This window comes from Labeo rohita, chromosome 18 (assembly GCF_022985175.1).
Source record: "Labeo rohita strain BAU-BD-2019 chromosome 18, IGBB_LRoh.1.0, whole genome shotgun sequence".
NCBI classification, from domain to species: domain Eukaryota; kingdom Metazoa; phylum Chordata; class Actinopteri; order Cypriniformes; family Cyprinidae; genus Labeo; species Labeo rohita.
This window is the reverse complement of record NC_066886.1, coordinates 22,773,293-22,786,613: the sequence shown is the minus strand read 5'-3', so window position 1 is coordinate 22,786,613 and position 13,321 is coordinate 22,773,293. Positions and strand designations below refer to the sequence as shown.

At 40.7% G+C, this 13,321-nt stretch overlaps 1 protein-coding gene across 2 annotated transcripts; it reads left to right on the top strand.

Annotated features, from left to right (window-relative positions):
• Positions 1–6,029: 6,029 nt before the first annotated feature.
• Positions 6,030–12,824, top strand: lrrc4bb (leucine rich repeat containing 4Bb). Of its 2 annotated transcripts, none has more exons than XM_051135585.1 (5): positions 6,030–6,497; positions 6,597–6,673; positions 9,310–9,440; positions 9,548–9,818; positions 10,397–12,824. In XM_051135585.1, exons 4-5 carry the CDS (start codon positions 9,576–9,578, stop codon positions 12,326–12,328), a joined length of 2,175 nt encoding a protein of 724 aa, XP_050991542.1. In that variant the 5' UTR covers positions 6,030–6,497; positions 6,597–6,673; positions 9,310–9,440; positions 9,548–9,575; the 3' UTR covers positions 12,329–12,824. The 2 variants fall into 2 exon arrangements, with proteins under 2 accessions (XP_050991542.1, XP_050991543.1); XM_051135586.1 differs by having other exon boundaries at positions 9,310–9,449.
• The last annotated feature ends 497 nt before the right edge of the window (positions 12,825–13,321 follow it).

Here is a 13,321-nt window from a genome sequence, read left to right as displayed (position 1 = left end):
ATTCACTAACAGACTGCTTTTAATTGCAAATCATTTATTAGTCTCATGTAGCAGCATTAACCACAGCATTCACCAACCACAACGATGAAATGGCTAATAGTTTGCATCTGCACTCACGTACTTGTGTCGAATATGTTCCTGGCCTTACACTATGGAGTAAAAGTTCATAATATGGCTAGTAATGAGAAAGTTTTGAGCATCTAGCTAAATTCATTATTAGCCTACTTAACGGCTATGTTAAATCTCTTCTGAACCATTTGAAATGAGAAATAGTATATTTTGAGATTATTTTCAACATATTATGATTTAGGATACATTCATTCTAGTGCTGTCAAACGATTAATCGTGATTAATTGCATCCAAAATAAAAGTTTTTATTTAAAAAATACATATTTGCACAATATTACATGTATATATTTATAAATATATTCAATATATAAACTTATTTTTCATAAATACATGCATGCATGTTTAATAGTCCTGTCAAAAAATTAATTGTGATTAATCGCATTAAAATTTAACGCTTTTATTTATATAACACATGTTTGCACAATATTACATGTATGTATTTATATTTATATAATTTATATAATATATGAACATATTCAATATGTAAACTTATTTTTCATAAATATATACATGCATGTGTTTAATAGTGCTGTCAAGTGGTTAATCGCAATTAATCGCATCTAAATTAAGTTATTTACATAATACATATTTGCACAATATTACATGTATATATTTATATTCATATCATTTATATAATATATAAATATTTAATATATAAACTTATTTTTCATAAATATATGCATACATGTGTTTCAAACGATTAATCGTGATTTATTGCATCCAAATTAAACGTTTTAGTTTACATAAGGTATGTGTATGTACTGTGTATATTTATATATATAAACATATTTAATATGTAAACATAACATATTTTCCTTAAATATATACATGCATGTGGGTGTATTTATATATACATAATAAATGTACACAGTACACACACATACATTGTGTAAACAAAAACTTTTATTTTGGATCTGATTAATCGCGATTAATCGTTTGACAGCACTATAAATATACACAGTACACACACATTTTATATAAACAAAAACGTATTTTGGATGTGATTAATCATGATTAATCGTTTGACAGCACAAAACAAAAACTTTTATTTTGGATATGATTAATCGTGAATAATCGTTTGACAGCACTATAAATATACACAGTACACACATATTATATAAACAAAAACTTGTTTTGGATGTGGTTAATCGTGATTAATCGTTTGACAGCACGAAACAAAAACTTATTTTGGATATGACAAATTGTGATTAATCGTTTGACAGCACTTTAAATATACACAGTATACGCACATATTATATAAACAAAAACTTTTATTTTGAATGTGAATAATCGTTTGACAGCACTATAAATATAAACAGTACACACACATATTTTATAAACAAAAACTTATTTTGGATTTGATTAATCATGATTAATCGTTTGACAGCATGAAACAAAAACTTTTATTTTGGATCTGATTAATCGTGATTAATCGTTTGACAGCACTATAAATATACATAGTACATGCACATATAAACAAAAACTTTTATTTTGAACGCGATTAATGGTGATTAATCATTTGACAGCACTGAACATAAAAATACACAATACACACATAGCCTATTATGTAAACAAAAACGTTTATTTTGGATGTGATTAACAGCACTAATAAATACATAATAAATATACACAGTACACATACATATTATGTAAAGAAAAACTTTTATTTTGGATCCAATTAATTGCAATTAATGGATTGACAGATTATTTAAGACGTGAAGGAAGTCAACTGGCTGGGATGAACAAACTGGTTTGTAATTTTGATATAATTTTTTACAGCAATAAGATGTGCAAAACAGGTTCTGGAGATAATAATGCTTAATAATACCAGTGCCAAACTAAGCTAAACATGTCCGTATGTAGCAGGCCATCGCGTTGGTATTAGTAACAGAAGCACATCGCGTTTCGGTGAGGGAGATACAGAGAACTCATTCACAACACACAAACACAGTCCTCCACATGAACGCACATACATACATGAAACCCACATCAGCAGCCTCAGTGAGAAGAAAACATACACGATACGCCTCAAGATATTGGCGTACAAATGCACGGGAAGAAAAATGAACACGCGGAAATACTGAGGAACACATCTGCGTGGCCGTGACATTGTGAGAGCAGAAACCCGACGCACGACAGATGCGTAAAAAACGTCAACAGAACTGATGACACAGCTCAAGTTTGGCCTTAAACGAGAGGGAGTGATGTAGACCACGCAGAACGGGGGAGTCTTTTATTGTTTGTTTGTTTATATTTGTGTGCACGCATCTGTGCGTGTTGTACGGAACGAGTGAGGTGAGGGAAGGCAGAATATCCACTGCACCACTGTGTGACTGGATTCTTAATGGGAGGGGGATGGAGAGAAAGAGAGAGAGAGAGAGAGAGAGGTAGATGGCTTATCATTAAGTCATAATACATACTGGAGGACACAAGTGTGTGGGACGCAGACAGAGTTCAACATAGAACCGGAGGAGAGATCAAACAGGGCCGCTAATATGAACTAACTACCACAAGCATGTTCAACATGCAGGCCAAGCACCATTACGACAGTTGAAGACGCCCTGTTTATTCATTAATTCATTTACTGAGAGAATCAGCATTACTAGCGGTCATCAAACTTTAGTAGGGACCACAAAGCTACCACCAAAAAGAAAAAGCTTACTGAAATTTTAATTTTAAAATAAATTGGTGTTTGAAACTGAGCTTCCATAGCAAAAACATACCTGTGAGTGTTTTTAGGCCTGCCTGTGTGAATTCAAATTATGCATTTTGCATTCCTGGCAGTGTTTTAAATAAACTAAATGAATTAATAACATACATATTGTGTCCTCTATTAAGGCATAGTTCACCCAAACAAGAACATTTCCTGAATATGTACTCACCCTCAGGGCATCCAAGATGCCGATGAGTTTGTTTCCTCATCAGATTTGGAGAAATGTAGCATCCTGTCACTTGCTCACAAATGGATGCTCTGCAGTGGATGGGTGCTGTCAGAATGAGAGTCCAAACAGCTGATAAAAACTGCACAATAATCCACAAGTAATCCACACTACTCCAATCTATCAGTTAACGTCTTGAGAAGAGGAAAGCTACATGTTTCTAAGAAATAAATCCATCATTAAGATGTTTTAAGGGGTATGAGTCCATACCCTGCTGAAAAATCCAGCATGCTGGTATAGTGCTGATCTAGGCTGGTTTATGCTGGTATATTGCTGGTCCAGGCTGGTTTATGCTGGTATAGTGCTAGTTTGTGGTCCATGCTGGTTTATGCTGGTATAGTCCTGGTCCAGGCTTGTCTATGGCGGTAAAATGCTGGTCCAGGCTGGTTTATGCTGGTATAGTGCAAGTTTGTGCTGGTCCAGGCTGGTTTATGCTGGTATATTGCTGGTCCAGACTGGTTTATACTGGCATAGTGCTGGTCCAGGCTGGTTTATGCTGGTATAGCGCTGGTGCAGACTGGTTTATGCTGGTATAGTGCTAGTTTGTGCTGGTATAGTGCTGGTCCAGGCTGGTTTATGCTGGTATAGTGCTGGTATAGTGCTGGTCCAGACTGGTTTATGTTGGTATAGTGCTAGTTAGTGCTGGTATAGTGCTGGTCTAGCTGGTGGACCAGCATATCCATGCTGTTCTCAAGCAAAATGGAGCTGGTGATGCTGGTTCACCAGCATGGTCTTGCAGGATTGAGTTTCAGTAGGCCAGTTATCTGTATGCAAGTAGTATTTTGGGGACAAAAATGTAAACAGCAATGTGTTTTTCTTTATTAAATCATTTATTTAAATGATTTTGGAAAATTGTGTTGGTCTTTAACTACAAACACAAACCATTTTCAAAAAAAATGTGATGCGTAACACATACACAAGTTTTGTTGTGGTCTTGCTGGGATTATACCAGCACCCAAAACACAACAAATGCTGGTCCACCAGCACACCGGCATCCCAAGCTGGTCCCAGCATGTAAAACATACCTTATGCTAGTCCACCGGCACACCTGCTTACCATGCTGGGGACCAGCAAAACAGCATCCCATGGGACCAGCATAAACCAGTCTGGACTAACACTATACCGGCAACAAAGTAGCACTATACCAGCATAAAACAGCCTGGACCAATACTATACCAGCACTATACCATCATAAACCAGTCTGGACCAGCACTATACCAGCATAAATCAGCCTGGACCAGCACTATACCAGCACTAACTAGCACTATACCATCATAAACCAGTCTGGACCAGCACTATATCAGCATAAACCAGCCTGGACCAGTACTATACCAGCACTAACTAGCACTATACCATCATAAACCAGTCTGGACCAGCACTATATCAGCATAAACCAGCACTATATCAGCATAAAAAATCAGCCTGGACCAGTACTATACCAGCACTATACCATCATAAACCAGTCTGGACCAGCACTATGCCAGCATAAACCAGCCTGGACCAGCACTATACCAGCACTAACTAGCACTATACCATCATAAACCAGTCTGGACCAGCACTATATCAGCATAAACCAGCCTGGACAAGTACCATACCAGCACTAACTAGCACTATACCATCATAAACTAGTCTGGACCAGCACTATACCAGCATAAACCAGCCTGGACCAGCACTAATTAGCACTATACCAGCAACCACCATCCCATGCCAGCACATAAAACATACCTTATGCTGGTGACCAGCCATGCTGGATTTTTCAGCAGGGTAAATCCAGTGAAAACGTCCATCTTCCGTTGTCTCTCACATCAAAATCCACCAGCATATTTGTTTAGAGCTGTTTTGGCATGTAAACAATGCTTGATCTGTGCAGACTTCTCTCCTAATTCAGATGAGGCATCGTTTTCACTGGACAAAGCAATATTATGGACTTTAAAATGTCTTAATGATATATTTGTTTCTTACAAACACACTTTTGGCTTCACAAGATGTTAATTGATGTACTGGAGTGGTGTGGATTACTTGCATTTCTCCAAATCTGATGAAGAACCAAGAAAGAAAATGACCAGTTTTTATGTCTGTCCACAGGCGGGACCTTCACAGACCCCTGATTGAAAACCCTGGAGCTGAACTTTGAACAAGTAACTTAAATAACTTACTCCATCATGGTTGTCATCTCTGGCAAACATTTAGTGTCTATTACAAACATATAGATATCAATTAACAAATATAAATGTTGTTTATATGTAGCTCAAGATACAAAACTAGCAATTTAAACATCATTTAGATAAGTGCTTTTCGAAGGGTGGATCGTTATGGAGCCTAAAATTAATTTGTATTTCATGTCAAAATGCTGTTACTTACTAAAGCCATTTTGTGAACTAAATATTCATCCAATGAAAGTGAAATTTATTATATTCTGGATCACAAAATTCATTTAGCCCACAAAGTCCAATGGCCGGGTCACTCTTAACAGGTTGCTACATCAGTGTCATGGGTTCGATTCCTACAGAATGCATGAAAAACAGTGTGCACCTTGAAATGCAATGCAAATCGCTTCAGATGAAAGCATCTCCCAGATGCATACATGTCATGTAAAATACAATAGAGTTGCTAACTCTGAATCATAAAATGCCTATAATCATTCACACATTCAAACACTGTTTTGTTGCAGATATTAGCTGTTATTTGGTAGAATCAACCCAATTTCACTGGAAATGTAACGTTGTCAGTTTCATATTTGTTTGATTTTTAGGAAAAATGTATGCATGAAAGTCCACCGTGAAACCAAAACCGACTGACATTTAGTTGTCATTTAATCATTTATTTTGTTTAGGCACTTCAAGTTAATACTAACAATTTTCAAAACGCAAAAGCAGCTCAGAAGCACTGGTTTAGACAACCAGCTTTGCCATTTTAAACACACATGTTAAGCTTCAGTAGGTGTAGAATTAGAATCTCCAAGCCTGAGTGAGGTGCCGAGATGAAACCGAGGATGAATTCACGGACTGATGTGTGAATGCATGGATGTATGGAAACAGGCTACAGCAGGTGTGTTTTGTGCATGTCTCAGTGGTCCGTTCTTCAGCTGGTCGCTGTATTCAGGACCGTCGCTACGGACTTTACGTAAGATGTTGCGCTGGGTGCAGCATCCGTCCCTCTGTACGGCCACGACGCACACGATCTGCCTGCATACACTTAGAAAAATGCGCCAGTAGGTTTGTGCGCCTCATACCCCGGATAATCAAATTACATTCGATTTTCACACTTTACAGCGAGCGATTGCATCGTTTTTGTTCCAGCGGTGGTATGATCTGTTAACTATATATTCACCGTGTCCGCGCACACTGACGCGCGCCGGATCTGTGAGAGACGCCGAATCAACGGGGGGAAAAATCATTAGAAGAAGATCCGTCGAGGAGAAAGGAAAAGGTACGATATGCATTTGATCTGATGCACGATATCGAATGATGTCAAATGGATTAGCAGCTTCATGCTGAATGATTGACGGACGTTGATTTGATTTAATAGGTTTCCACATGGTTATGATGTGTATGATTCATTAGAAGAGGATCCGGATGATGTGATGGATGCATGAGAGGAGAACGGTAAGATCTTTCATTCAGCGTTCGTTTTATTTATTTATTTGCTATTCCGTTTGTTTATTTATTTATTTCGATCTTTATTTATAGAAATGAATCTGGCCGTTTGGAACACATCGACGATGTAAATGACGGCTCGACTCGATTTGCATTTTTCTTTCTCATTATCCGTGAATTACACAGACACCCGTGTGCCATTTTGTTGCGCGTCTTCGAGCGAGCGAGCCTGTGTGTGTGTGTGTGTGTCTGTGTGTGTGTCGGGGCCTCACTTGTGTATTTCACGCGCGTACGACGGTCTCCGTTAAGACGCCGCAGTCACTAACGCATTCAGATGCACCGATTTTCTCTCATATAAGAGCAAGAGACCCACTGCGGACTCTGTCCGTCATGATGGAGATCGCCGCATCTGATGTCTTATGAAGGTTAATTAATAATCAATACAACGGCTTATGAAACAGACGTTTAATTTGTGCATTCGACTCGTTTTCTTTGGCCTGTGGCTGCTTTTAACGAAGCCGTAGTGCAAACAGAGCGCCGCCACCCAACCGGATTCCGACACCCAGCATCTGCAAATCAATTTAGCGTTGTCATGGTTACAGTGAAGCTGCACCACCGCACCTGTGACACACACACGCACACACACATACACTCACACAAACGAGATGCGCCTGCGTGTGATGGACAAAGATGTTAAAGCCATATTATGACACGATGTTATATTAAAATCTTATTTTGAAATGGTAAGATTTTCTTGCGTTACTTTGAAATAGATGATTCCTGTTTATACGCACAATCATACTCTGGTTTTACTCAGTAGGTGTTCTGTTATCAGCTAAAGGTCATACATTTTAAAGCCGTTTGGCATTCATTTGGAGTTTTTTTGTCATTACCTCGATCTGCATGTAAACACACTTACCGGTGTTCTGAAGGCTTATGCGCTTTGCGCATGCCTGTTTAGGCTTTGATGTAAAAATGGATAAAAACCTGATCATTTCTCATGAAAACGCTTTTCTTGTGCTTACGGGTTTGTAGGATGTTTTAGATGATTATGCGTATGGTTATTTAAGTGCCTTAGTGTTTTTATTTTATTAGATAAATGCAATAAATAGTTAAAGAAAAAAATAAATCTGCAAACCTACCCTATTTTTTGCTTTGCATGTTTTACTTGTTCCAAAAATTTCCATTATAACATCAAAACCAAAGAAATTTAATTTCAGATATTGCCCTAGTGAAAAACAAATGTACTAAAATGTATTTAAAATACATTTATTTCATGCTAAGTGTAGTACAAATACATTTAAATATTATGTACTTAATAAAAATGTACTTTTAGCATACTAAACTGGTGTATTTAAAGTCTGCTAAGTCTGCACTTTAATTGTGTCTAACTAAAGATACACTTCAGTACATTTGATTGTGCTAAAGTGGAACGATTGCAAGGATACTTTAGGTACAGTTTAAATATTATTTAAAGATCATACAGTCCTCATCAATAGTGACATTAAAACATGTTTTAGGCTTAATATTAAAAAATGTGCATTGTGCACAAGTAGTACTCCAAATAAAGTTTAATTACTATTTTTATATCAGTAAATTTTGAGCAATATGTCAGTAAATACAGGCATGTTAATGGACTTAAACTATACTTAGCATAAAACAAATGCATTTTAAATCTATTACTTTTTTTTACTAAAGTGTGTTTACTTGATTTGTCGGGTTTGTGGGATGAGGGTAGAAAAATGAACAGCACCAGGTCTTACCCTATAATAAGAGTATTTTTACTAATCTGACATCTTCTAACACGTTTTTGTAGAATTTATTAAATTTTTTTTTTTAAATAAGCAGCATTTACTGACATTCTTGCATATTTATTGTCTGTTAGGATATGCTAAAACACCATTTTGCCTAAATGTTTAGTTGTAAGGCTGTTTATACAAACATATTCTGCTGCTATTGCATTACTGTCATCCAACATTCGTCATGGGTCATTTAAATGAGCATTATTCTGTATTTATTCATAGTAAACATCAGTGTTCAGACATGGGAGTTGTTTACCTCTTCAATTGTAGAGCTCAGTGGTTGCACATACATTTCTTTATACTGAATGCCTGTTTCCAAGTAACCATGTGAATGTTGAATTATTCTATATTAACATTTTTCTCCTCAATAATCTATTGTTATGTGTACAGAACCATACATCTATGCACATTTAATAAACTAATTCGCAAAGACAGTTTTATAGTGAGATATAGTTCCGACAGGACAACCTGTAGCCTTCAACCAGTCTGAAGCACTAGTTAAATTAAACATTAAACCGCAAAGTTTTTCAGTGAAGGCCAGACCATTCCAAGTCTGGAAGTTTTTTTTTCACGTTTGAGAAAAAATGAAAGCGTTTTGTGTTACAAGGTTTAAAAATAATAAAAAACAAAGCATTAAAAAATGAACTGAAATTAAATTCTACTCTGGTTGAGCTAGAGGTCACAACATTTAATTGCACAGGTCAGAGTTTTTAGTTTGCTGATGTATTGACCCTCACACCCTTAGCTATATGAAATACGATAAGCTGTACATATATGCAGGTTTTGACCTCTCTCGTCCTCTTTCTCTCTCTCTCTCGTTCACCCTCCTGTATTTTCTTCCAGTAAGCAAGGCCAGTGCTGACTGTGATGATTCTGATGGCAAGCAGAAGACTCCCGTAGCAGCGTCCAGTGCTGTTGACAACTGTGTGGATTACACGTTGATGCCACAAGATACCTGATTCCACCAGTTAATCGTAAAAAAAGTTAATTCTCTCTCTTGTTTTGTGGATGTCGTTTGTCCATTTCCGTTTAAGAAGTTTTGAGGCTTTTTGGCACTCACTGTTTGCCTTTTTTGTTTTAGGAAAGGGGCAGGACATGACTCAGTTGCCATGCAGGCTGCTATGGTAACAGGCTTTTTCAGCCCCTCCCCCCTCATCTGGTTGGTCCAACTGTTGTTGTGGCCACACCTCCTCGGACCTAGATTGGCCGAAGCCAGTCCCGCCTGCCCTGCTCCCTGTAGCTGTTCCAATCAAGCCAGCCGAGTGATTTGTACTAGAAAAGGCTTAAATGAAGTTCCTCAGAGTATCTCGTCCAATACTCGATACCTCAACCTCCAGGAGAACTCCATACAGGTAACCTCCTTGATACCCTGAACCGGTGTATAGGGTGTTTTCCGACTACATCCGAAATTAGGTACATCCAAAAGCACGTAAAACCTTGCTGGACTTTCAATGTTAGGAAAGATTAAAATGGAAAGAGAATCAATTATGGACTAGTTTACTCCAGGTGTCTCACTAAAAAAGTTGCTCAGATTTTAATGCAGAACATAAACCGTTTCATTGCTGTGCTGCTCCTAAAACTTCAAACAAATCAACCAGTCGTGACTATTGCAAGCACCCAAGATATTCATTAAACTGCCATATTGCCATTTCTAATGGAACACAAATTTTCATTACTTGCTAAAGATACTTGGTCAACAAGCTCTGTTAAATCTTCCAGGCATTGTAAACCAGTCATCTTTGATCACAGAGTGACAGATGGTCACGCATACGCACATACTGAAATAGCAACAAAACAACAAAGATGCAACTTTCATGTGCATGCATACTAGCACAAAGGCATACGGTGATTTAGATCAATCAACCTGCTAACCTGTAAGAGTAGCCGGCTGTTATAACTCACTATATTCTCTTTGTCTTTTTCTCTGCAGGTGATCAGGTCAGACACCTTCAAGCACCTAAACCATCTGGAAATTTTACAGCTGTCTAAGAACCAGATTCGTCAGATAGAAGTGGGAGCTTTCAATGGCCTTCCCAATCTTATCACCCTGGAGCTTTTTGACAACAGACTACCACTGGTACCATCACAGGCGTTTGAGTACCTGAGCAAGCTGCGTGAACTCTGGTTAAGGAACAACCCCATAGAGACACTCCCAGCGTACGCCTTCCACCGCGTGCCGTCGCTGCGGCGGTTAGACCTCGGTGAGCTGCGCAAGCTCAGTTTCATCTCGGAGGCTGCGTTCGAAGGGTTGCTGAACCTACGTTTCCTGAATCTGGGGATGTGCGGGCTTAAGGATGTACCCAACTTGACCCCTCTCGTGCGGCTAGAGGAACTGGAGCTGTCGGGAAACCAACTGGGAGTGGTGCGTCCTGGATCTTTCCAAGGCCTAGTGTCTCTACGCAAGCTGTGGCTCATGCACTCTCGGATCTCTGTCATTGAGAGGAACGCCTTCGATGACCTCAAGAACCTGGAGGAGCTCAACCTGTCCCATAACTCTCTGCATTCGCTGCCTCACGATCTCTTCACCCCGCTGCAGCAGTTAGAGCGGGTCCATCTGAACCATAACCCTTGGGTTTGCAACTGTGACGTTCTGTGGTTGAGCTGGTGGCTTAAAGAAACTGTTCCAGATAACTCCACTTGCTGTGCACGCTGCCATGCCCCACCGGGGACTAAGGGAAGGTACATCGGTGACCTCGACCAGCGAGACTTCACCTGCTACGCACCTGTGATTGTAGAGCCACCCACCGACCTGAACGTGACCGAGGGAATGGCGGCGGAGCTCAAATGCCGCACCGGGACGTCCATGACGTCCGTTAACTGGTTGACCCCCAACGGAACCTTGATGACCCATGGAGCGTACAAAGTCCGAATCTCGGTCCTGCATGACGGAACCCTGAATTTCACTAACGTGACCATGCAAGATACAGGACCCTACACTTGTATGGTCACTAACTCCGCTGGAAACACCACAGCAACTGCTGTGCTGAACGTTTCCGCGTCTGACCCAGGCAACGGCTACAGCTACTTCACAACCGTCACCGTTGAAACCGTAGAGCCCGGGCAAGAAAGCCACGGTTCGGCACGGCAGTTCGTCAACGAGACGTTAATTAGTTTTCCAGCGCCGACGGCCGCATCCACGTCAGCGGGTCCAACTGGTTCGATGCTGTCCTCCTTGTCGCCCAGAGCCACTCGTGCACCCGACCGCCCATTCACGGTCTCCATCACGGACGTCGCCAACATGACAGGTCTTGAGGACGTAATGAAGACGACCAAGATCATCATCGGCTGCTTTGTGGCCATCACTTTCATGGCGGCCGTGATGCTGGTCGTCTTCTACAAGCTTCGCAAGCAGCACCAACTGCACAAACACCACGGGCCGGCACGCGCCATCGAGATCATCAACGTGGAAGATGAGATTGGATCTGCCGGCGGAGCTAGCGGCATCACGGGAGGGGGCACCGTCCACACGGGAGCAGGGTCTGGCGGAGGAGGCGGACAGAGTCCGCGGAATCACGACCCCGAGATCATGACGCTCCCGAGCGTCGGGCAAGCGGACCACCTGAACCACTACTATAAAGCGCACCACTTTAACAACAACGTGTTGGGCTTGAACATGGCCTCCGGAATGCTCAACAACAAACCCAACCCTTCCTCGCAAAATCAGGCTTCGACCTTGAAAATGGGGACTTCCGGCGACCCCTCCAACCCTGGCTCGATCTCGCCTCCCCTGCCAATTCCCATCCCAATGGCGATGACTTTCCACGGGACTCTGAAAGGCCTTAGCCACGTTCCCAACGTGCAGACTGAGCCACTGTTGCTATCGAACGGCTCCAAGGAGAGCGTTCAGGAGACCCAGATCTGATTACCCTCGCACACACGTGCACACGCTGGAAGGGAAGTGGACTGGTTTTTACGCCAGTGTGACTGTCTTTGACTTTTCGGAACTCCGTCCCTTTCCGACAGATTCTATGGAATATTCTGTTCAGTGAACCGAGAGACAGGCTTTTACTGACGAAGTGGACATGGCGCTATTGAGTACATACGTGCCAAAGCAAGCGTCTTTTTTGCAGTTCTTATGAGTTGTGTCCGCGTATAAAAAAATATAGTCTATATTAAAAGTAGTGTAATTACTTAAGTGTTGGTTTGCCACAGTCCAGCGACACCGAGTACACACACCGATGTACAGCAGCTAACAGACCTGTATAAAAGCATACACACATTTACACTTCCCGGAGGTTGACATCATTCTTCATAGTACTCGCCTCGGTAGGTAGTGTACCTGTGTGTGTGTGTATGTGTGTGTGTGTAAGGGACAAGACGAATTCAAAAATAAAGACTTAAACTGCTGTGATCCAGAACACATGCTCATGTTCACTCTGCGTCATGATGACATTCTGAATCTAGCACAAGTGAGGATCAGTTCATAAGCTCAGAAGTCTGAACTCCAAAAGACACCAGTTTCAGGGTGACATACACTTTCATCATACCTAGAGGAGAGGGCAGAGAGAAGAAGCCTTTCCACGCGAACAATAAGAGTACTTGGCTGCCGTCCTGCCGCCGTAGTGCAAAGTATCTGCGTTTGAAGAGCGTCATGTGTTTGTCTTTTCGCCTGAAGAGTAACAGCAGTGCGTAAGGGCTATTTGGGAACGTGTCTGGACTTAAAGTCAACATGAAACGCCATTCGCAACCCATTTAACGTCTGTAGTATTTCTGTGTGAAACAGGATATGCGACGGACGCAGGGCGGGACTTGACTTTATCCATCAGGAATTGATTGGATGGTGAAAAGCGGGCGTGCCGGAACGGAGTCAAGAGGGATCGGTTGTGACGGTTACATTTTGATAAAAGATTCTGAA